Here is a 26,522-nt window from a genome sequence, read left to right on the forward strand (position 1 = left end):
ACATGTTTTATTTGAATGCCTAAAATCAGTGGTGGAAAGTAACTAATTACATTTACTCAAGTACTGTACACATTTGAAGTACTTACAGAGTATTTTCATTTTATACTTCTACTTTGCTACATTTTAGTAGCAAATGTTGTACTTTTTACTCTACTAAATGTATTTTACAGATTTATTTACTTTATAAATTCAGATTATGACACAATGCTAAACATTTTTTAAAACGCACCGTTCACACAGAGCAAGTTCCTCGTATGTGTCAACCTACCTGGAAATAAAAACGATTGAGCTGCTGAAACTAAATAAACATCCAGATCCAAACCGTAATGAATAAGATTGAATTATTAAGCATCCATTTTTTTTTATTGCTTAAACAACTTCATTAGGAGCAAGTTATATACAAGCTTTGACAGTCTTTGGCTAGTAAACAGTCGACTCCCCCGCTGTGGCTCCCCAACACACTTTTTCCACAGATGCGCTCCATCTCTTACGTAAGATTGTTTGAAAGTGATTTACTGAGTTTCAGGTGGGGGAGGCAATGGGAGACTGTCAAGCTGCTGCATTTCCCAACACCTCTCAAGACTCCATTTAGATCCCATCAGAAAGTTGTCTTTCTGTAACCTTACTTTCAGTTTAAGGTTAAGATGATGTAAGATATACTTCATTGATGTGACATTTGTGAAAATAAAAGTTGACCGTGAATATACAAATATGTAGACTATCTGACAAATATTGAAAATAAATAGTGGAAGAAAAAGCACGAATAAGAAAATAAAGAGGTAAAAAGAAAGAATTCATCAAAAATACAGGGAGCTGCTTGCAACAGGCAGACACTTGGCACAGTGCCATCTTGCTATATCTATATTGTTTCAATCTGTGATTGTCTTCATCAGAAAAAAAAATTCTGATAAAGAGGAGCTTCAGACTTGATATTGTAACCCTACATGGTTTGGTGCTACAGTAGCCACATGTCTCCCTCTTCTGGCAGGTTTGTTGTGTACTTAAAGGTGGGGTAGGTCATTTTTGAGAAACCGGGGTTGCGTCGGATAATCCAAAAATCAGCTCCTAAATTCTAACCCTATCGTCTATTCCTTGACCTCTGAGTGAAACGTCACGGGGTTAAGGGATAGTGGATAGGAGAATTCAAAAGGACTTAGGATAAGAGACTGCGGTACTTTAGAGAATCCGACTGCACTTTCACTATCCGACGTGTTTATGATGCTCCAGCGGACGTCATGAATGTGCGTCTGCTGCTGTGGGGAAACTATGGAAACTACAGTTTTCTATACAGCGGACTACAACATGGATGTTCAATAAGAACGAGGGACTACTGTAAACTCATCTAGAGACTCTGCACCGTGCTCTGATGCTGTTGCTTTATGCTTTATGAACGTGGACAACAGAGAAACATATTCTTCAGGACCAAAGTTGGAATTGAAATAAAAAAGGAAAGTGAATCAATACAGATGTATTTATTATAAACGTTAGTCCTTAACATCTATCACTGTGTATATCACCATTCAAACATCTTTTAAAAGTTGAACAAACCCCACACAGCTCAGTGAAGACTGCGAGATGTTGACTTTATTTGATCATTTCAGTAAAAACTAACGTTATATTTCTCTTTGATTATAATACTGATGAACGTTCAAAACAAAGCACTTTGGCAACTTACCACATACGTTTTAAAAAAGCATGACATGTCATGCTTTTCCGGTTAGTACCCGTCCCCTTGTGTGTTATGAAGGTTTTTATGCATGTAAACGGTGTGCAGTCACAAACCCTCAAAGTACACCATGTAGCGAGTAAAACTCTAACACAGGAAATACCTCCCCAAAACGCCTCGTTGGAGATACGTCACTGTCCATTTGATTCTTCCGGGGACATCATGATGTCATGTCGTCCCCGGAACGAAATGGACCAATCCGTGGAGCTGTTACGTTACGTCCGCGGAGCCGTTATGTTAAGCCCCCGCTGATTGGTCCAAATTGACCAATCCACGGACTTCCTCACACACTCAGTGCAAGCAGCTCTGCTGATCTCTCCTCCCTGGCTGCAGGCTGATAACAGACAGTTGGGATCGCGGCGAAATTCTCTCTGCAGACCCATTCTCTCTGCAGACCCATTCTCTCTGCAGACCCATTCTCTCTGCAGACCCATTCTCTCTGCAGACCCATTCTCACTGCAGACCCATTCTCTCTGCAGACCCATTCTCTCTGCAGACCCATTCTCTCTGCAGACCCATTCTCACTGCAGACCCATTCTCTCTGCAGACCCATTCTCTCTGCAGACCCATTCTCTCTGCAGACCCATTCTCTCTGGAGACCCATTCTCTCTGCAGACCCATTCTCACAGCGTTTATCAACCCTTTTCTTACTCAATATCAAGCCACACTTATTGTTTTTACTTCGGCTATGACTTTATGTGTGCTCAGCTGTGTTTCGCTAAACAAGGAAATCACACCTCCACGGAGCTTAGCGCGATTCACAACGTCCCGACTGGTCCCGACCAATCGGAGCACACTGGGCTCACAGGGAGGGGGGGGCAAGAGCTGCAACGAGCCGTTTAATGGAGAGAGTGAATACTGCTGAATACACATACTTTACAGAGATGCTGTTTGAGAAACCAATGTGATTTTGGAACATTGAACAATGTAAATCTATTCTAGTATACCTCAACAATGGAATTATGATCAGTGGAAATGGCCATGACATGTGACCTTTAATAAGCACCGTAACTTTCATGATATCATTTATCGGTCATAATCGGTTGTTTCCGTGAACGGCCGACTGTTGTGTGACGGCAAATGCTGCGGCCGCAAGGCATTGTGGGGCAGCATTTTCTCCTTTCATCAAGGGAGGTCCAGTGGTTCCTAAGCTAAAGGAGGTTATAAAGGAAGTTTGAAACCTCCTTTCCTATCATCTAGACATTCTAGAGAATTCGAACAGCACTTATCATGGCTGCCACTGAGGGACTTCAGGGGCATTTCACTCCGTTAGGAAGGTTCCTAAGCTAAATGGACTATTCGACTTGACCCCCGGGAAAAATCTGCCACTTCCTTACAGAGCCCCTCCTCCAACACACACAAACGCACACATGACCAATGAGGGCACGAGATACCTTTGTGCACAGATGGAAGGCTGACAGGCAGGTAGGCCATCCAGTTACTTTAGCCGGGCCGGCTAAAATGATTGGTCGTGCTTTTTACAGTGCTACGGCTTCCACAGATAAAATGTTTTATGTATATGTAACCCAAATGTCCCGTAGCCTCTCTGAACACCCTGAGACTCTGCGTTGTGTTTATTATTGGTGATGGGATGTTATGCAGAGGGGCGGAAAACAGGACACAGTAGATCGGATTGCGGTGGAGACGCTGAGTAGTGATTTATTCTTCGCAATGGCAGCTCTTCTGACACACCTTTCGTGGAGTGAATACAAACATTAGCCCATTAGCTACATGCCAATACAATAACCAAATGAACAGACAAAACATAGACATCTCACTCCCAAACATACACAAACAGGTAAATAAACATTTAAACTAACCCATTAATTAAATAAATGGAATGTTTGGACGTTTTTAACGTAATAATGTGTACAATTATTTACCGCCATTTACAATGCTCACCTTTCGTGGAGTGAATACAAACATTAGCGCCAAGATGGCGGCCGCACCCAGAACAACAGGAGAAATACGGTGTCCCACAATGGACAAAAAACAACAATTTGCTACGCAACAGCAACACCTGGTGGCCTGTCAAGGCTTCTACCTTACATATATATTGTCAAAGCATTTAATATATTCATTGCTATCGGGATGTTAAGAGCATTTCATGGAATATAACAAAAAGTGTTTCTGAAATAAATTACATACCCCACCTTTAAGTGATGAAGTGAACTCTTGTTTTTGGAAAATGCACAACTGAACCACAATGTGTAGTGCTTTGAGGCACATCTGCAGTGACTAGCCAGAACAGCTATTACAGAATGAGCAAAAGGCCATACGGGTTATGCAAAAAATGTTAATGATATAATTGAATATGAACGTTTTAATGGATAACTACTGAAGAAGCACATATATGAACATCATATATTTTGTATACAAAAAAGTTGACAACATTTAAAGTAATGACATTAAGTAAATACAATTAAAATAATACAGTTCCATATTTCGGATTAAATATTTGTTAAATGAACAATTAGTTTTGAATGGTTTTTCATTCACACTATTATTAATAGTGCTACTTTATTATTTTAGTTCTTGGTAAAAATCTGCACAATTTGGTTAAGAGTCAGACCATCTTTTTTTTATGGATTCGACATTTCCCTAAAAATAATATTAACTGCACAAAGCACTTACATTTGTACGGAGCCCCCGTGGTGACATTGGTGAGAAAAATATTAATACGTGGCCACGTATTAATAATGCGTGGCCACGAGTTAATAATGTGTGGCCACGAGTTAATAATGCGTGGGCACGAGTTAATAATGCATGGCCACAAATTAGTTATTATGTTCCCACGCATTAGTAATTTGTGGGAACACAATAATTATTACGCAATAACTAAATCCAGATAGTCTATAGAAACTGATGACTGAGTGACAACAAGTTGAGTAAAGTTGGAACGATATTGGCAGATTCGGATTTCACGGATCAATAACTCATGAACAAAACGTTATTCAGACACAAAGTACGTCTCCTAAGTACCGTGGCAAGGTTGACAACGAACTACAATCACATGTTGATCAAAAAAAGCCAATACGTGCTGTCCTCCAAACTGGAGACATTACATTGGTCTCTATCTGCAGCTGGAGAAGAAATGAGTGCTCAGCAAAGTGTAACTCCGAAAAAAGAGAATACAATAATATTCAATCACTTCACTATTATACAGTATATTTCTACCAAACTCACTACACACATCAATAGTCTCCTGTTGCTCATACATACTGCAGAGAGTTTGGAAGAATGTGCTTTTGAATAATTTTGGGGAATATTTATAGTGTAAAATCTTCAATAAATATGGCATCATCTTCAATAACGTTACTATTATACAGTATAAATATTCACCAAAATTATTCCAAAACATATTCTTCCAAGGACTTCGGAACGTACACTATTTATTTTGTATTAAAACATCGCGAGAGATAGCAGTACATAACAATCCATCTCCTCCTATGAGTCTTTTAGGCAGCTTTGCCTTTAAGCTCTCTGGGCTTCCGTAGTGTTGTTTTTTTTTAACCGGAAAAACTGTTTGGTCCGTGTAACGTGAACGTCATTAGGTGCCATAAAGATGGCGGAGTCGGAGGAGGAGGTGGACGTCTTGGTCCAGCGAGTTGTCAAAGACATCACAAATGCCTTCAAGAGAAACCCCAACATGTAAGTACATTTATCGTGAACATAGCAGAGGGACTGGAGCGGTCTGTCTCATCCAGTGGACCCTGAACACACCACTGCTTGACCCAGTCTTTCACCTGTGTGGGCTCGGACTATTACCTGGAATCACAGCGGTCCAGGGAAAGTTGACAGTTTAGCTATCTTAGCTGTTTGTTTGTTCTCTTATATATAGCTGGAAAAGGTTCTTAGAAATATATAATTTATCTGTTAAACAACAAAATAAACAGTGTGTTTGTTTGTCTAGCCAGTTAGCTCGCCCTTTGACGTGGTAAGGCGGCTGTCATAACCTTCTGCCCAGGCCAGCAACGTTAGCTTATCAATGATGTGATTAGTAATTCAGAACGATACATCAAAAGTGTCATTTTTGAAAATGTAGCTTTTGTTTCCCCATTCCTTGGTGTTCTGGGCTGCTTCAGTCTCTTATTTAATAGAGGAACGCCGGCATCGGCCTGTCAGTGTTGGCAAATGCCTTCAAGAGCTATCGTATTAGCTTATTACCTATTTATAGTGCAAATAACACCTTCATATGTACTTATGGTTCTATACTCTATGGTTTCAAAAGCCCATTATCCTAAATATTAGGAAATGTGGATATGTATTTTATTTATAATTCATGTAGCGTAGATGATAAGAAACATTGAGTCTGTCATGATATTTTATCTACTTGTTCTCCATACACCTTAGTATTGAATTGTATTATTTCAACTTTTATGGTGTACTTATAAATAATACGTAGCTTGCATCATATTAAAATGCATATTTTCCAATATATACATTTACAATAACAATGTTAAACATGTTTTTATTGTAAGATGGCTCTTATATAAATAAGCCTCAATCAGACTGCACCTTATTAATATTGTTGGGTGTTTTTGTTCTCAAATGTTTTAAATGGGATGTGTAAGACTGCTCTTTTAGATCCACAAACACAGATGTCACCTTCTTTCTCCCAGCTATTGCAGAACATTTTGTGGGAAATAGTTTCTATAAATTGTCAGAAAAATACAAAGAATGTGCCTCAAGCCCCATGTTGTGTTGTACGAACAATTCCTTTATGTTCACATACAACTAGTAACATCCTCCCTCCTATGCTCCCTCAGTGATGAGATTGGTGTGATCCCGTGTCCAGAGGCCCGCTACAACCGCAGTCCCATCGTGCTGGTGGAGAACAAGCTGGGTGTGGAGAGCTGGTGTGTCAAGTTCCTGCTGCCATATGTCCACAACAAGCTGCTGCTCTACCGCCAGCGCAAACACTGGCTGGAGAGGGAAGGTACCTGAACTCTCACAACATCTGGCACAACGAATAAATCATGTTATTATATTTTGTCTAACTTATTGTGACATTAATATCTTTGATGGATTAAAGACCAGAACTCTGTTTTCATTGTCTATTCGAGTATACGTATACCCCCACAACAACACAGTGCAGAAAGAGAATGTGCAAGGGAGTTAATGTGGCGCAAAATTCATTGTACTGTAATTGAGGTATCTTGTATTGTAACACAACAATACAGGATAACAGCACAGAGTAAGTTAGCATCCGAAGGTCTCCTCAACAAAAGGACTTGGACTTTGGAATATTGCTTGGTAACAAATATCTCTGGGAAACACGCAGTTATGACACCTACATGTTTTTATGAGCAGGGATATCTCCACATATAAGCACCACTTTTATCATGTTTATCCTAAATGCATAAACTAACTACAACATGTTTGCATGGCTGAGCATCACCACCGCTAAGCTAATGGCGGCTAATGTTCAGCGTGAGGACGTTTAGTTGTCTCATTTAGTCACGTGTTAGGATTCTCTTCAGTTTGTGTAAACAACAGACCATATTTCAAGCATTCCAAACAAAGACACGTCAAAAAACAACTGTTGACTTTTAGATAAGGGAATCAAAAGTGGTCAAATGCTAACTAATTTCCATGTCATAGAACTCATTCCTGCACAACTCTTTTGAACGCTACTTTATTTTACAAACCTAGTTTGCAAGTTTAATATAGAAGCGGTTTCCTTTTGCGTAAACTTCCTCCATACTGATGAACATCAGAGGAGCTAACTGTTGATGTTTGTGTGTCTCTTAGCTTTAGCGGATATCACCTGCACTCTGTTGCTGCTTAACCCGGACTTCACCACTGCATGGAATGTCAGGTACAGATACATTTTCGCAGCACAAATATTTGTTCTCTTTGAAGGTGAGCTGTTTGTTGTCTCTTGAAATATTGAATATCTCTTTACAAGACCTGATATTAAAAGCTGGATATAGTTAGGCTGGTGCATTGGCTGAGTGCTGTGACGATTATGTGGAAATACATATAATCCCAGTTCAACACACCACAGTGGGATTTAAGTATGCTGTACTGACCCTGTGGAAGAAGGCCACAGTCTGCAGTGGTGGGGGGGTAATGCACTACGAAGAAACGCATTACTGTAATCAGATTCCAGGGTTTCCCACACATACACTATACTTGGGCGGGCCGCCCAGTTATATTAACGTCCGTCAAAGCACCCCCCCCCCCCCCCATTGTTATTTGATTTGAGGTGCTTATCAGGCGATGTTATAGAGTAATCACAAAAAGTAATCTAACTAGTAGTGTAACTAATTACTTTCAGCAGTGAGTAACGAAGTAAAGAAAGGCATTACCTTTTTTTTTTTTAAAGAACCACTATGTGTAATGCATTACTTTATTTGAGTAACCAACACTGGTAGTGATGCATGGCTGCTTGTTGTTGCAGGAAGGAGCTGCTGCAATGCGGAGTCCTTAACCCAGAGAAAGACCTCTACCTGGGCCAGCTCGCCCTCACCAAATTCCCCAAGAGCCCGGAGACATGGATACACAGGTTAGACTTTGCTGCTTCTCCACATTGTCAGATTCACTCCTGCACATTACAGTGACTACAATGTTGTGGTTGATATGATTGGAAGCTGGTAAATATGTGAGTCAGTCAAACATTGGTCACAGGAACCAAACTACTCCCTTTTTCTATCAAATGATATCAACCTACAGTAAGCTAATTACTTTGATAATAGATTCTCACAAGGACAGTGGCACTTGAGATGGCAACTGATGATGCAGAGGTAGAGAAGATAGTTGACAACAAGTGCTTGCACATAGTCATTTTTGTTTTATAATATCGCCATAATGAAACAATACTCAAATATTTTTTGAATTGCCTTAATGGCAGCTCCTTCTCTCGGCTCCCTTTTCCCCCCGTACTCTGAGCTCATTGCACACACTCTTTATCTTTAGGCGAAAAGTAGTCGGGAAGTTAAGGATAAAGATTGTTTTCAAAAGGCACTACAAAAAAATCCACTTCTAGTTCCAATCATTATTCTTTCTGTATCCTGCAACGAAGCTGTACACAAGTTGAAGCAGTCCAAACGTTTGCTTTGACCACTCAACAACAACCTCTGCCCCAATAGTCACTGTGCCATCAACGTGCTGCTTCCAAAGCTGGAGAACTATGGTCTAAATTTAGATCGAGAAACTCTATTTAAACGCAGGTAAAGGTCCTGTGCCCCTGTATGCGTTTCTGTATTGGAAACAGGTTGTTAGATCCCTGTTTCTATAAAGACAAGAAGGACACGCACATAAGCATTATTTTAGCTTAGAACAACCATTACATAATAATATGTTTTGTGTTGTTGTTACACTGAACAAAAATATAAATGCAACACTTTTGTTTTTGCTCCCATTTTTCATGAGATGAACTCAAAGATCTAAAACATTTTCTATATACACAAAATAACCATTTCTCTTAAATATTGTTCACAAATCTGAAAAAATCTGTGATAGTGAGCACTTCTCCTTTACCGAGATAATCCATCCCACCTCACAGGTGTGGCATATCAAGATGCTGATTAGACAGCATGATTATTGCACAGGTGTGCCTTAGGCTGGCCACAATAAAAGGCCACTCTGAAATGTTCACTTTTATCACACAGCACCAGTGTTGTGCTAGTTACTGAAAACCAGTAACTAGTTACCATTACTAGTTACTTGCACCCAAAAGTAACGCGTTACTGTGAAAAGTAACTTTTTAGTTACTTTTCAAAATGGGCTCCCATTAATGCCCTTAAAGCCTTCATTTCAGTACTGTTATTGCATTGGAGAATAATACAATCTGTTGATCAACTTGACATGCCTTATATGCAATCTGGATTGCATCGATATTAGCTGGCTTTCCATTTTTGTATATTCTTTCTCCAGGTAGTTGGAAAAAGTTTTCCGTCCCATATGCCGTGTGCCGCCCGGACATGCTATCATGCTAACTAGCTCCCTGAAAGCGGGTGACTCCACTGTAGCAATAGCCTGCATGTGTTCTACAACATACCGTGCAATGGCTTAATCGACTTTTCCCTGGCCAGCAGTCCCTTGGTTAAAATCCAGCCGCTGTTGCTTAGGTGGAGGTGGAGTGGCGTCGGCTGAGTCTCTGTGGTCTTAGCTACTAGCTTCGTCCCAGCATGTTGTTTTTGCAGATGTTTTAAGAGATTTGAATTACTGGTTTGGGCAGTAGATAGGCTCTTTGACCCGCCAGGACACAACTTACATTTAACTAAAACGTTATTTTCTTTGTGCTCGACAAAAGTGAAATAGTGAGAATATCTCCAGGTGGAGAAACTAGACTTGAGCTCCGCCGCCGCCATGATAGTCTTGTTAGTAAACAACACAAACACGCCCACAGCCCGTCTCCGCATGTGACACAGGAAGTATCTAAGTACATTTACTCAAGTACTGTACTTAAGTACAGTTCTCATCTCTGTTCGCCTGGCTGTTGACTATATAAAAAAACTAACGGAGTAACGCACCATGTAGCAACGGCAACTGAGTTACTACAACGCGTTAGTCCCAACACTAAACAGCACAATGCCACAGATGTCGCAAGTTTTGAGGGAGCGTGCAATTGGCATGCTGACAGCAGGACTGTCCACCAGAGCTGTTGTCCGTGAATTGAATGTTCATTTCTCTACCATAAGCTAGGGATGCACCGAATATTCGGCCACCGAAAATTATCGGCCGAAAATGGTTAAAAAGGCCCTTTCGGCTGTCGGCCGAAAAAATATCACCGAATGTCAGAACAGGCTTACGTTGGTAACCTAACGTGTTGTTGTGATGACGTAATAAAGACGCGGCGACCATGCTCGCGGCTAGCTCACAGGGGGGGGGAACATTGACCTTTGTCATCGAGATTGCCCTGAGCCTTTAACAAATCGTATTAAATAATCTGATGACAGACTGTAAACAGAATAGCTGAAATTTTAACAAACTAAATAACTCAGTTACCTCTAATCATTAACCCATGTTTGTATAATGTAGTTAACTCCGTGTGTTGCTGCTAGCATACATAACACCTGACGTGGAAACGTTACTCGTGGATGGGGCTACAGAGCTGCTAGAAAGACAGTCGAACCCGGTACATTCCTCCGTCTGCATGCGGTGCACTTTTGCTAAATGTTTAGACAAATTGCTCGTGCTTACATGCTAAACTCTTATTGCACTTATGGTAACAAGTATTCTCCACATCGAGACGGGTAAAGTTTAACCACACCTCGGAGCGCGTTCTCTCCGCCATCTCCGCAGTGTGCTCCGCTGCATGTAGCAGCTGCGTGTGTGTAAACTGCCCCGCCCCCTCGCACACAGACCGGGGAGAGAGATCTCGTCTGATCGAAAATACATCATAGACGCATTTGTTGTCTTTGCATATTAGAAACGAGTTGGCGACACTAAGACTGCGATATAATGTTTTTTAGCAATAATACATGACATATATACATGTACTGTATGCATTCAAAAGTGCTGAATAAATGTTTTATGGACCCATAATAGTGATTATTATTTAAGTTAAGTTTTGCCATAATCATGTCTATTTCCATAATCAGGTAGCTGAACAACATTGGTAAAAAATGTATACATTATATATATATATATATTTCTATTAATCATTTTCGGCCTTTCGGCATTCGGTTTTCGGCCAACTGTTTCCTATTTTCGGTATCGGTTTCGGCCAAGAATTTCCCATTCGGTGCACCCCTACCATAAGCCGTCTCCAAAGGCGTTTCAGAGAATTTGGCAGTACATCCAACCGGCCTCACAACCGCAGACCACGTGTAACCACACCAGCCCAGGACCTCCACATCCAGCATGTTCACCTCCAAGATGGTCTGAGACCAGCCACTCGGACAGCTGCTGCAACAATCGGTTTGCATAACCAAAGAATTTCTGCACAAACTGTCAGAAACCGTCTCAGGGAAGCTCATCTGCATGCTCGTCGTCCTCATCGGGGTCTCGACCTGACTCCGGTTCGTTGTTGTAACCGACTTGAGTGGGCAAATGCTCACATTCGATGGCGTCTGGCACGTTGGAGAGGTGTTCTCTTCACAGATGAATCCCGGTTTTCACTGTTCAGGGCAGATGGCAGACAGCGTGTGTGGCGTCGTGTGGGTGAGCGGTTTTCTGATGTCAATGTTGTGAATCGATTGGCCCATGGTGGTGGTGGGGTTATGGTATGGGCAGGCGTATGTTATGGACGACGAACACAGGTGCATTTTCTTGATGGCATTGTGAATGCACAGAGATACCGTGACGAGATCCTGAGGCCCATTGTTGTGCCATTCATCCACGACCATCACCTCATGTTGCAGCATAATAATGCACGGCCCCATGTTGCAAGGATCTGTACACAATTCCTGGAGGCTGAAAACATCCCAGTTCTTGCATGGCCAGCATACTCACCGGACATATCACCCATTGAGCATGTTTGGGATGCTCTGGATCGGCATATACGACAGCGTGTTCCAGTTCCTGCCAATATCCAGCAACTTGGCACAGCCATTGAAGAGGAGTGGACCAACATTCCACAGGCCACAATCAACAACCTGATCAACTCTATGCGAAGGAGATGTGTTGCACTGCGTGAGGCAAATGGTGGTCACACCAGATACCGCCTGGTTTTCGGACCCCCCCAACAAAGCAAAACTGCACATTTCAGAGTGGCCTTTTATTGTGGCCAGCCTAAGGCACACCTGTGCAATAATCATGCTGTCTAATCAGCATCTTGATATGCCACACCTGTGAGGTGGGATGGATTATCTCGGCAAAGGAGAAGTGCTCACTATCACAGATTATTTTCAGATTTGTGAACAATATTTGAGAGAAATGGTTATTTTGTGTATATAGAAAATGTTTTAGATCTTTGAGTTCATCTCATGAAAAATGGAAGCAAAAACAAAAGTGTTGCATTTATATTTTTGTTCAGTGTATATTATTAGTCTATTTATAATACTGAAGCGCAGACACAAAACAACCCAATGTCAAAATTGGAACTTATAGTCCTGAATTTCCATCAGACACTTTGTCTCCTGTTTCAAATTCAAACTTTTTGACCTGCCCTCTGCTGTGTCACTACAAAATAAAGTTCCCTTTTGGCTGCTCTGACTAATCGGGACTGCACCCCTCCAGTGGCAGGAGGAGAGCTATTGTTAAATTGTATCATGGCTTTACATAACCTTGCCCCTACATACATCAGTGACTGCCTTTTCATTTTATAAAGGACACTCAGACTCTCCAATGCCTTCCTTTTAGAAGTACCTGAAGTATTTCACAAGAAATCTGGGGAGGCTCTAAACTGTGGAACAGCCTCCCCTTGGATCTTAGGACAGTAATAAAGTAAGGGGTAATTTTATCACTGTTCATGTTTTATGATCTAACTCTTTCTCTTTGTTTTTATAACTTGTATTTAATAATGTTCCTTACTCTTTATTTGTACGTATCTTGTCGTGTAAAGCACTTTCAGCTGCATCTTCCATGCCAGGTTCTAATTAAATAAAGTGTATTATTATTATTGTGATTGTCTGTCTGGTAAAAAGTAAGCGTACACCAGTGTCTGAAGGTGCTGACCCAGCAGTGGTTGTTTCCCTTTAGGCGCTGGGTGCTGCAGCAGATCCTGGGTCAGTGCTCTGCAGCGGACCGCAGCAAGAAGCGTCAGCAGGGGGACGCAGAGCGGGGGGACGCCGAGCAGGGGGGCGCCGAGCGGGGGGATACAGAGCGGGGGGATGCAGAGAGGAGCCAGCAGCTCAGCGAGCACCTGGCCCGGACGCTCCACCAGGAGATGAAGGTGTGCTCTGACGCCGCCTGCCGTTACCCCAGCAACTACAACGCATGGTCCCACCGCATCTGGGTGCTGCAGCACATGGGCCAGGGCAACGTCAAGGTAGGATCAGGAAGAGATGCATTTTATATATTTTCTTTGTTTTAAGATTTAATTTTATTGTGATAAGAGTGTCAACATATTTAACATAACTGTATTAGTTTAGTTGAAAGCAATCATTTTAAGTTTAAATAAAAAATATTAGGTTCAACTTAATATTATTGCTTTCAACTAACCTAATACAGTAATGTGAAATTTGTTGACCTATATAAAAGAAATTCAAGGTTTCTGTTTTTTTCAGTGTATTACAATACTACATTGTACAAGTGTTTGTCTACCACTTAAAAATCAAAACTGCTCCACCAGTTAAAATTCTGCTCAAAAATGGTAGGTCAACCCTGTGAGAGAATCTATGAATCAGCCTTCATAATAGGTTTCAAGGTTCTTATTTGTCATACGAACATAGCTACAGTGTAGTTATGACGATGACAATCTTAGGTCACAGGCTCCTCCAACAGTACAATACAATAAAACAGATGAGCTGAAAAATATAGTGCAAGTAAATACAAAACAAACAAAAAAAGTAAAATATGATATATTAGATAAATAATTTCTAAGTAGCAGCCAGATGAATGTTGTGGATGTTGTTTCAAAGTTCAGGTGTTTAACAGTCTTATGGCCTGTGGGATGAAACTGTCCCCGAGTCTGGTGGTGTTAGTCCGGATGCTGCGGTAGCGCCTGCCAGACGGCAGCAGACAGAACAGTTTGTGGCTGGGGTGATGGGGGTCTTTTATAATCTGGAGGGATTTCTTCCTGAGCTGCTGGGAGTAAGGCAAGGCAAGTTTATTTATATAGCACCTTTCAACACAAGGTAATTCAAGGTGCTTTACAAAAATGAAAGACATTCAGACAAAGGCATTTAAAAACAGTCATTAAAAAGAAAAGATAATAAAAGAAACATTAAAAGACTGTCAAAGTTTTTCCCCAAAACTAAGAAAATACCCATAGTCGTACCTAGTAACCCACTATAAAATAGTCGTACCTTGTATCCTACTACACTATCACTATCACAATAGTTTTAGTAAAACTAAGAAAATGTACCCTATAGTCCACCCTCGAACTATAAGATCCTTTAGTTTTTTCCGAGACTAATAAAACTGGCCTCTAGTTTGACCCACAAACCATTTTAAAGTATTTTAGCTAAGTTTACCTGTGTCTTTCTAGGACTTTTTTGGTATCCTTCCACGAACCAGGTGTTTGAAACCAAAACGATGCCTGTATTGACGTTCTCTCCTGTGTCGGTGAAATATCACTCGACACCAGGTTGAGAATCAATGATCAGTTAATAAAAAATACATGAATAAAAAGTACATGAATAAAAAGTTACAGTGCAGTTTAAGATATGAATAGTTCACACACAAGTTCCACTTTACTGATGAACACAACGGCTCAGTTTAAATTTAAAAGCAGCGACAAAAAGAAAAGTCTTCAGCCTGGATTTAAAAGTAGTCAGAGTTGCAGCAGACTTGCAGGTTTCTGGGAGTTTGTTCCAGATATTTGGAGCATAATAACTAGTGCTGGGGGGAAACGATTATTTTGAAAACGATTAATCGGGCGATTATTTTATCGATTAGTCGACTAATCTAACGATTATTTTTCTGTTGTTCGATTAATAAAAAACGTAATGTATCTCAAATAAATACCAAAAAATTCTTAATAATATTTTTTTTTTTTTAATGAGCGCCCCAAAAAACAACACAGCCGTTAGCTGTTAGCACTCAGAGCTCACAGCTCTTCATATCTGTTCAGAAACTAGACAAAAGTTAAACAAGTACAAACCACAGACTGCCTGTGTCATGGTGAATACAGTCGCTGGTTTATTTATGTCTGTAGGCCGTTGTTGTGAGCGTGGACGGTCGGAGCATATATAACGTTAGCTTAGCCAAGCTACATTCAGAAAACACGCATTTTAAAAGGTTTTTCGCCTGCCGTCTGTCTGCAGACTTGTCAAAGCATTAATTTATGGTTTTTACTAACCGGTATCAGTATGTTGTTACTTCGGCATCATTTTGAAACGTGTATTACAATTAAATCACGGTCAAATATGTTCATCTTGTTGTAGTTGTAGCCCCCTTGCCAGCGATTCTCTCTCTAGTTTAGCATACTCAGCCCGACTCAGCCTGGTTGTTCCTGGCCCTAGAACCACGATTTAGTCGGGCCAGAAAAAAGGTGAAAAGGTAGCCCCGGGCCAAAACTAGGCCAAGTGGAAGCGCAACCAAAAACGGGCCCGGCCCGGCTCGGCACGCTTAAAGCGAGATACCCGCTGCAGTGGAAACGCGCCATAAGCTGACTAACGTTAGTCTAATGTTATGTTTGACTCGTAAAGGACCACAACATGAGTTAGCTCTCTGTGCAGTTAGTTCGTTCCGGGTTAGTAGTGGCTAGATAGCGGTGTACTGCAGATGTAAACTAGCTACCATTCCAGCCAACATTAAATGCTGACAAACGTTAACTAACACACAGCTGGCGCCGCTAGCTAGGTAGCTAACATTAACTACTAACCAACCAAGCACGAACAAACCGCACGGAGAGCTATAAGATAGTTAGCACTACCGAAGTGCACAGAACTCAAGCTGCACAACACACTCCACAAACGTGGAATTAATTTAGCCAAAGTTAGTAGGCTACTTACTTATCATTGTTCCCTTCACGAGAGACAAGGGGGTGCCTCCGCTTTAAATGCTCCAACATAGCTGTTGTGCTAGTGTGGTATGCCAACTCCATTTGGCAAAGACTGCAAATAACAATGCCTTTGCGTTCTGGACTAAATTTAAAGTATTCCCATGCTTTTGAAGACCTAGGGCGAGATGTTTTTGTTTGGGGGCTTTTTGCAGGGCTTCGTGCGCAATCCTGTGAGGAGGAGGTGGTAGCCGTTTCAGTCTCCATTGTGTTTGAAGTGTGATTGCGAACTGCTTGTTGCTTTGGGTGACCCACGTGTGTGTGGCGATGCGTTGACGAGGAAATCTGTCGTCGACGAGATTTTGAAGTCGACATCGTCGACGCGTTGCTACAGCACTAATAATAACTGAACGCTGCTTTACCATGTTTAGTTCTGACTCTGGGGACAGAAAGCTGACCAGTCCCTGAAGACCTGACAGATCTGGATGGTTCATAATTTAGCAGGAGGTCAGAAATGTATTTTGGGCCTAAACCATTCAGTGCTTTATAAACCAGCAGCAGTATTTTGAAATCTATTCTTTGACACACAGGAAGCCAGTGTAAAGACTTCAGAACAGGAGTGATGTGATCCACTTTCTTAGTGTTAGTGAGGACTCGAGCAGCGGCGTTCTGAATCAGCTGCAGCTTTCTAATAGATTTTTTAGTGAGACCTGTGAAGACACCATTGCAGTAGTCGAGTCTACTGAAGATAAAAGCATGGACAAGTTTTTCCAAATCCTGCTGTGACATTAGTCTTTTAATCCTAGATATATTCTTTAGGTGATAGTAGCCTGATTTAGTAACTGTTTTAATGTGACTGTTGAAACTCAGGTCAGAGTCCATGACTACACCTAGATTTCTGGCTCTCTGTTGTTTTGAACATTAACTTTTATACATTCTGCCTAGGAGTAGAGGTCTTTCATGGATGGCAGCTCCGTCCTGGTGATGTTCTGTGCAGTTTTCACCACCCTCTGTAAAGCCTTACGATTGAGGGCGGTGCAGCTGCCGTACTAGGCCGTGATGCAGCCAGTCAGGATGCTCTCTATGGTGCTCCTGTAGAAGGTCAGGATGCTCTCTATGGTGCTCCTGTAGAAGGTCAGGATGCTCTCTATGGTGCACCTGTAGAAGGTCAGGATTAGGGATGGGTACCGAGCCGGTGTTAAACGGGCCTTGGGGCTGAATTATTAAAGACCGTGGTACCGTTAAGCTCCGACGTTATTGGTCTTTTTATCGGTACTGGAGACATCTAAAAAATGTGTATTATTGCTACACAAACATTATATTGCAGTTTTAGTGTCGCCAACTCCGTTTCTAATACGCAAAAAGACTGCAAAATGCGTCTATGGTTATTTTTAGTATTTTCGATCTTTCCAATCCAGTCGAGAGATCTCTCCCTCTCCCCTGTCTGCTTGGGAGGGGGCGGGGCGGTTTACACACGCAGCTGTTACATGCAGCAACACACACACGGAGGAGATGGCGGAGCGCTCCGAGATGTGGTTAAACTTTACCCGTCTCGATGTGGACAATGCTCGTTACCTAAAGTGCAATAAGTGTTTAGCATGTAAGGGCGGTAACACGAGCAATTTGTCTAAACATTTTGCAAAAGTGCTCCACATTCAGACGGAGGAATGCACCGGGTTCCACTGTCTTTCTAGCAGCTCTGTAGCCCCATCCACGAGTAACGTTTCCACGTCAGGTGTTATTTATGCTAGCAGCAACACACTGAGTTAACTCAATTATACAACCATGGGTTAATGATTAGAGGTAACTGAGTTATTTATTTTGTTAAAGTTTCAACTATTCTGTTTACAGTTCTGTCATCAGATTATTTAATACGATTTGTTAAAGCATTGCGGTTTCTTTTGATGTGAAATAATAATTTGTTCACAATTTGTTTAGTTGGTTTACCTTCTTTTTTTTCTCCAAAAGAACCGATAAGAGTACCGTTAAAAGACCGGACCGATAAGCGGTATCGATAAAAGTAGTAGTACCGTTAAAACCTTAAAGATACCCATCCCTAGTCAGGATCCTCACCTGTAGAAGTTTCAGAGTATCCTGGAGTCCATGTTGAACCTCCTCAGCCTGCGGAGGAAGAAGAGCCGCTGTCGAGCTTTCTTGGTGATGGTGGTGGTGTGAAGAGTCCATGTCAGGTCCTCAGTGATGTGGACCCCGAGGAACCTGAAGCTGCTGACTCTCTCCACCGTAGTCCCATTGATGGCGATGGGGGCGTGTCCCTCTCTCTGCTGCTTCCTGTAATCCACAATCAGCTCCTTGGTTTTGCTGACGTTGAGATGGAGGTTGTTATCCTGGCACCAAGATGTCAGGTTTTCGACCTCCTCTCTGTACGCCGTCTCGTCGCCGTCGGTGATCTGGCCGATGACGGTCGTGTCGTCAGCAAACTTCACGATGGTGTTGGAGCTGTGTGTGGACACGCAGTCGTGAGTGAACAGGAAGTAGAGGAGAGGGCTGAGCACGCAGCCTTGAGGGGCTCCGGTGTTGAGGATCAGGGTGGAGGATGTGATGTTTCCCACCCGCACTGCCTGGGGCCTGCCCATCAGGAAGTTCAGGATCCAGTCACAGAGGGTGCTGTTGAGCCCGAGGTCTCTGAGCTTGATGGCCAGCTTGGAGGGCACAATGGTATTGAAAGCTGAACTGTAATCAATGAACAGCATTCTCACATAAGTGTTCCTCTGGTCCAGGTGTGTGAGGGCAGTGTGGATGGTGAGGGCTATGGCGTCGTCTCTGGACCGGTTTGCTCTGTAGGCACACTGCAGGGGTTCCAGAGAGTCAGGGAGGGAGGAGGTGATGAAGGGTTTGACTAACTGCTCAAAGCACTTCATGATGATGGAAGTGAGTGCTACTGGGCGGTAGTCGTTGAGGCTGGTGATTATTGTGTTTTTGGGGACAGGAACGATGGTGGAGTGTTTTAAACATGTGGGGACTACAGACTGCAGCAGGGACCTGTTGAAGATGTCTGTGAACACATCTGCCAGCTGAACTGCACACACCCTGAGAACACGGCCAGGGATGCCATCAGGTCCAGGAGCCTTGTGTGGCTTTTAAAGGATTTGCACACGTCTGCCCTGTTTAAAACAAAAGGGCAGGGCTCCTGGTCCTTCTGTGCTCCCACAGCCTGGCTGCTCTCAAATCGTGCAAAAAATCTATTCAGCTCATCTGGGCGAGATGCGCACGCAGACACTCCCGCAGCACCCCCCGCTGCTCCTTTGTAGTCTGTAATTGTTCTTTGTCCCGCCCACATGTTCCGGGTGTTACGGCCTTTGAAGTCAGATTCCACCTTGTCTTTGTATTGTCTCTTTGCGCTGCTGATTGCTCTCCGGAGTTCATACCTAGAATTCCTGTACTCCTCCAAATCTCCAGCTCTGTACGCGATAGTGCCTCGCCGTTTATCCAGGGATTTTGATTCGGGAATGTTTGTACAGAAACCTTCGGTACCACGTCATCGATGCATTTCCCAATGTAGCAAATGTCCGTGTTTGTGTTGATGTTGTTGTCCTCAAACACACTCCACTCCGTAGATGCAAAGCAGTCTTGCAGAGCTGAGTTTGACTCCTCACTCCAGCGTTGTACTGTCTTTGTCGCCGATCTGTCCCGTTTGAGTTTCTGCTTGTAAGCAGGCAGCAGCAGCAGCAGTGAGGGCGAGGGAGAGCCTTATATCCATGTTGAAAAGGAGAATAAACATGGTCCAGTATGTTTCCCCTGCGCGTCTGGCAGCTGATGTGTTGGTAGTACTTCGGCAGGACCTTCTTCATGTTAGCGGTGTTAAAATCCCCGGCCACAATGAACTGGCCGTGAAGTCTCGGTCTTGTTGATAATCCCAAACAGCTGATCGAGTGCCGTGTTGTTGTCGGCGTGTGGAGGCGGAATATAGACTGCTGTGATCACAACAGATGTAAATTCTCTCGGCAGGTGAAAAGCCTGGCATGTGATCATGAGGTGCTCTAAATGAGCGGAACAGTCCGAAGAAATAACCCTCACATCTGTACACCAGTTCTTGTTAATCATGATACACACACCGCCTCCTTTACTTTTCCCTGAGTTAACTGTTCGGTCCTGGCGGAAAATAGTGAATCCGCCAGGATTAATGACGTAGTCCGTGATAGCGGGGTTCAGCCAAGTCTCGGTGAGAATGAACACGTTACAGTTCTTAATGTCGTCCCGTTGAAAAGCAATCCGACTTCTGAGTTCATCTAGCTTATTTTCAATCGATTGAACATTAGCCAGAAGAATACTCGGAAGAGGAGGTCGGTTTCCTCGTTTTCTCAGTCTGACCAGCAGCCCGGCACGGGACCCTCGCTTTGTCTTCCTCCTGCGTCTCTCAGGTAAGACAGCAACAGGCAGCCATGGCGAATCTCCATTGTCTGTCGGTGGGCTGTTGTCCACCACAACAATAATATAATAGCATATTAACATCATCTTTGACCCCAGCCACGTTCTGAACAGTCAATATGAATTGGTACCATCGAATCAGAGATACAGGGCCGGCGATTTAACAAAGTCAGACTGAAGCACTCCTTCAAGTCAAATGAACGCTAAAGGATCATTTTTTTCTTTTCTCTTCAGTGATCACGATGTTATGTCAAATGTTTGTTTTGCTTGTATCGTGTCTTGAGATGTGTCCTTGTTTGATGTTGCAAATGAAGCTGCTCTGATGCAAGTAAAATGTCATGCTTGATCTGACAATAAATGATAATGGAATGTATTGTATCCCAGGTTCTCCATGATGAGCTGTCCTCCATGCGCCTGTGGGTGTCCATGCACGTGTCCGACCACAGCGGCTTCCACTACCGCCAGTTCCTGCTCAAGGCGCTGATCACTGAGCTCTCCCAGACTCCAGCTTCCACCTCCTCCCCCCAGCAGCGGTGCAGCACAGCCCCCAGCAGCAGCCATCTCCACCACAGCCAGGCCAACGGGGAGCTGTCAGAAGGAGAGGCAGCCACCGATGAGGAGTGGCAGCTGAGCGCCAACACAGTCCTACAGCTGTTCCACCAGGAGATGGAGCTGTGCTCAGACCTCATCCAGTCCTTCCCCGGGCACGAGACCCTCTGGAGTCACAGGTGAGCCTTCAAAGGGGGCCATAACGGACATTTGTCCATTTCTGGTGCTTTTTATTTGCTGGTGTCGTTGGTTTTCACATTTGTAAGATCTGACTATCTGCGACCAGCAGTGTAAAGTAACTAAGTACATGTACTCAAGTACAATTTTGAGATACTTATACTGGAATTAAGTATTTAAATGTTATAATAGTGTACTTTAACTGCACTACATGTATTTAATCTCTTTAGTTACTTCACAGATGTGGATGAATGGTGTGAAATCTAACCAAGTGTTGAATCAGACTTTAGTTCCACCTGGAGTAAATCCACCAGCTACCCTGCAGTATACAAAGTCATTCAGACTAGCTGCACCTTTACCAGCTTTGAGAACACTTTCATGATCAATCATTATAAAACATATCATATATATTATTCTGAGATGGACCAATCTGCACAACGACTACTTTTACTTTTAATACTTTACGTTTATTTGTATACTAATACTTTTGTACTTTTACTTGAGTAACATTTAGAATGCAGGACTTTTACTGTAACAGAGTATTCCTACAGTGTGGTACTTTATTTAAGTACGAGATCTGAATACTTCCACCTCTGTTTGCGACTTTCAAACCTGTCAAATGCTGTGGGTGACTATATCTTGGTAGATCAACTGAAGAACTATCTTTGAATACAATTTCTTGGAACTTGTATCACCATTTATAATGTCTACAGTTACTCCTCGAAATAGTGTACTACAGCCAACAATTTGGGTTTTTACACCAAATGCATTATTAACTTCTAAAATATGATTATTTGTTGACTGCAAAAAAGAGTCTGTTTTTAGCTGTCTGATTCCTCAAACAAGTGTACACATCAACTTGTTTCAAATATGTTCTAAAAACAAGTTTCTTTAAATAAAAATGCTTGAATTCCTATTTGTAACAAATACACTAGCAGTAGTTAAAATACCATATCCAATGGAGTATTGTGGTGCTGGAGAGATATCCCTGCCTACAATACATATTATGAAGACTTAACAAAACATATTTGTTTGGTACAGATCCCAATTTAAAACATCACGCCACGTTATGCCACGATAATAATTGTTATTATTCAAAAAAAGAAAATAAGTAATACCTTACATTACTTTATTACTCACTGCTGAAAGTATTTACTTACACTACTAGTTACATTACTTGTGGATGACTCTATAACATTGCCTGATAAGCACCTCAAATCAAATAACAATATAAAGTTAAACCTCATTTCTGCCAGATCAGCACAAACCCTTCATCTAATAAACACTGATCACAGAGCTCTGTTTCTGCTCCTTGTCTGAACATCATGTTTTCTGTGGCTCAGTTATCAGAACTCTGGTCCAGGTAGCTTCAAGTGTTCCTGTCTGATGGCGGCCGCCCCCCCCACGTTATCAATATGTTTCTGAAAGATGGCGAACATGTCCTCCATGCTGTACGCTGCGACTTTTTATCTCTGCTATGAAACTCTGACATTTTTGCTCCGTCTCCTCATCCATGAACTCGGAGTGTAGCGCAAGCCAAAAGGGACATTTGATTTATTTTTCTGTCCTCCCGTTATGCAGATAGTCGGAGTAATTATCTAAGATAAATGTAATCTGATTTCTGTAACATGTTACTTTGCAGCACCTAACCCCCAGCACTGTTCATAACTGAATGTATGTTTCCATCCCTTCTAGGAGGCACGTGTTCTACTTGTGGCACCACTGGAGGAGGGAGCAGCAGCAGCAGAAGGGCAGCACAAACGGAGAGAGCAGGTCGGGGGTCCTCAGCAGTAACGGGGACCCTGCCCCCCCCACGCTCAGCGCTCAGAGCTCTGCAGGTGGAGGGGGCGGTGTGAACGGACAGGGCCACGCTGCTCAAGCTATGGAGGTCGACGGGGCGCCCTTGCCCGACCCGCGGGACAGCAAAAGACTAAAGACAGGCGTCCGGCCGCCCAGCCCCCCCGCCCTGCCCTCTGAGCCCAGCTTTGTGAGCGGCTTTCTGGACGGCTGCTGCAACCCTGAGCAGAGACGCTTCGCCCTGGCATACAAGAAGTGGTTAGACACTGTCATCGGTCAGCAGCCTTGACGGAGAACAGGCAGCCCCATCCAGCTTTCTCAACATTGAAGTTGCCTTTAGACACAGATTTAGGATCAGCTGACTCACTGACAGTGTGTCCGATGCAGCGCGGCGACTCTCCTCCTGACAGTGAGAGCGTGGGGGAGTTCGACCACGCCCAGTCTGTTCCTTCTCTGAAACATCTGGATTCTCTTGAACTTCATCTGAGCCAGCACCCCTTCAGAATGGAAATGTTCACGATGTGGCCACCACAGGTCACCTCAGGTCAAACTGCCACTGCTTCTGTTAGTGGCAGTTCGGCACTCTTCTGCACATCTTACTTGGTTTCAGTATTTCAGAAATGCAGCTGCCACAGGAGGAGCACAAAGCAGAATGTGCATGCATTCTAACTCTCGAAAAATCTCACTTAACAAATGAAATAATCATAAATAAATAAAGTAGGATAAATAAATGACACAATCATTTGTGACATAGTTTAACAATTATTAAACCTCAATTTATTATTTTACAGTAAGAGTTTTATTTAATTTGTTCTCTTCTTTCAAAAGTCTTAACTCTAGAGTGAAAGCTGAGGGGGATATGAAGACTAAGAATAACAATAGGAAAACTTCACTTCGCGCATTGCATTATTTAGGTTCCAGCGTTCTCTCGATGAGACATGCATACTGACTGGTGCTCCAGAGACCTGACGCAGAGGATCATGGGATCCCTTGGCCCTCATTGCTTGCAGTGACAGGGTTTAAGCACACCCCGGTTTTCCTTCAAACTTCCTTAATTTTCCGTTCTGAAGGCGGTAACATTTATTAATCATGTCATGTTCTCTTCTTTTCCGTTCTGTGGGTCCTTGGTTTGCTGCTCCTGGTCAATTTCTCTGCTGAATATTGTCAGTAACTCCAATCTATGTAGCTAAGTGCTAAATTACAGTAGCTTGCAACAGAAAGCCAAAAAAGCTATTAGTTAGCTAAATATAACGTTATGTTTACCATGTGTAAAGTCAAGCTAACTTGCAAAGTCTTACCTTCTGGCAACCTGAAGCACTTAATATATAAGCAGAGAAATGTTAGCTTTAGCAGTTTAGCGGCACTGATGTTTGACTTGAAGGATAAAGAGCGGGGGAGGTGCCCCCCCCCAACATTCTGTGGTGCTACATGCTGCCGTTTCTACACCTACTTCATCTGTTACAGGTGTGTAGTGTGCAACACTGAACAGCACTTTGGACTATTTGATGATAATAGGCAATCATTGTTTTGTGGGGTACTATTGACTTACTGACTCTTTTTGAAAATATTGTCTTATTTTGCACCAAGCTTGTTAACATTAGTCCTAGCTGCTTTGTGTTACTACCTTGTACAAAAATAGAGGTAACATGAACAAGGTCAAGGTCTACCTTCTGTATTTGTGTTAAGGAATCACTTATAACACTCTTTTAAAAGTTGTAACATGCTGCACAGTTCATCCCTTCAATAGAGTGGTGCAGTAACGGAAGTTAGCATTGCAAGGGCTCCCTCGACTAAAAGCAATGGGATTTTTCCTTTGGATAAAAAGATAGAAGATAAGATCAAACTAAAGTTATTGATACTTACACATTTGTTCTGCAGGATAATCTCCACATATTAACACCACTTTATGTTTTTTGAAGCTTAAATGCAACTGCCAGAAGTAAAAAGTTAACTATCTATAAGCTACAGCACGGTCACCACCGCTAAGCTAATGGCGGCTAATGTTAAGTGTAATGACCTTAAGTAGTCTCATTTAGACGCTTGTTGGCAGCAGCTGTTTTTGTGACACAGAAGCTTCCAAAATTCACTAGTGGGGCTTTTACTGACGTATTTTAAGTCGTAAAAAAAAAAGTGAAAATCTCTTCAGCTTGCTTTCATCGCATACCTTATTTCGGTAGATCTAACCAAAAACTTGTTTAATAAACAGTTGTCTCCTTATACGAGGGATCAGGAAGTGGTAACATGCTAACTCATTTCTAGGATTTTGGACTCACTCCTGCACCACTCTATAATGTAGAAGGTGTAAATGCTAGCTCCTCTCACCACACTGGCTCATCTGTATTAATATGGAAAGAATGGTGTGTTAGAACATATAATGGACTTCAGTTTGAATAGGATCTATCGTTTTGGGACGTTATGGGTCCTTCTCACTATTTGTTTAGCTTTGTCAATGAATATATCGTCACACAAGGTAAAAACACACACAATAACACGGAGGCATTTGTTACATTAGCATCCACGATCTAGTCTAGCTGCCTGCATTGTGAACCCGGAAATGTTGAGTGTCCCAAAGTTTTATGTTAGAAATGAATAGTACGGATCCAAAGCACATAGAAACTGCACGATGCTAACTTGCATATGCACAATTAGCATACGTTGCGTTAATTAAATTGAATGGCATTATAGCCTATATGTAAACAATATTTTTTTTTTTAAAAAAGCACATGGTCGGTTTGGACCATTTCTGCATGGTTTTGTGGGTTGAGGATGCTGAATCCATTTTAGGATCAAAAATGTTTTAACCAGAAAATGCCAATATTTGTACTCTCGTGGGCCGATTTTGATTACCATGAGTAGTGTTGCGACCACTGGATATAGAGAGCACAAGAATACAATGATTATCTCTAGTGTGGACAATTCAAAGGTCCAGAATCCACTAAAACTTCAAAATTGACCAAAAATGTATCAAAACCAGCCCAAAGAGAGTACAAATATGTACATTTTCTGTATAAACTGCCATTATTTATCTGGAAAATGTCAGAAATGTATTCGGCATCCTCAATAACCTCCAATACCACTCCAAAATTGTCCAAATCTGCCAAGCTATTTTTAAACTGTTGTCATATTGGTAATGAATGCTTATGCTAATTGTGCAAATTGCCCAGCGTATGCAAGTTAGCATCTGGCAGTTTCTATGTGCTGGGGACCGTACTATACATTTCTAACATAAAGCTTTGGGGTACCCAATATATCCTGGTTCACAATAGTACTCTACGAGGTGGCAACTAGACTGTGTTCACATGCATCTCAGATCACATCTAAATGTGGCAGGAGCATTGTGATGCAGTGTGTGTAGTATGTAGAGGTTCCTTCTGATTGGCTGCATTGAGA

General features: G+C 42.3%; 1 protein-coding gene across 1 annotated transcript; it reads left to right on the forward strand.

The window, feature by feature from the left end:
- Positions 1 to 5,247: 5,247 nt before the first annotated feature.
- On the forward strand, positions 5,248 to 25,365 carry ptar1 (protein prenyltransferase alpha subunit repeat containing 1). Its single transcript, XM_034199270.1, has 7 exons — positions 5,248 to 5,377; positions 6,496 to 6,665; positions 7,481 to 7,547; positions 8,133 to 8,237; positions 13,319 to 13,607; positions 20,994 to 21,337; positions 23,031 to 25,365. The coding sequence occupies exons 1-7, from the start codon at positions 5,292 to 5,294 to the stop codon at positions 23,419 to 23,421; spliced, it is 1,452 nt and encodes a 483-aa protein (XP_034055161.1). The 5' UTR covers positions 5,248 to 5,291; the 3' UTR covers positions 23,422 to 25,365.
- Positions 25,366 to 26,522: the final 1,157 nt, after the last annotated feature.

Source organism: Gymnodraco acuticeps, unplaced genomic scaffold, assembly GCF_902827175.1.
Source record: "Gymnodraco acuticeps unplaced genomic scaffold, fGymAcu1.1, whole genome shotgun sequence".
NCBI lineage: Eukaryota > Metazoa > Chordata > Actinopteri > Perciformes > Bathydraconidae > Gymnodraco > Gymnodraco acuticeps.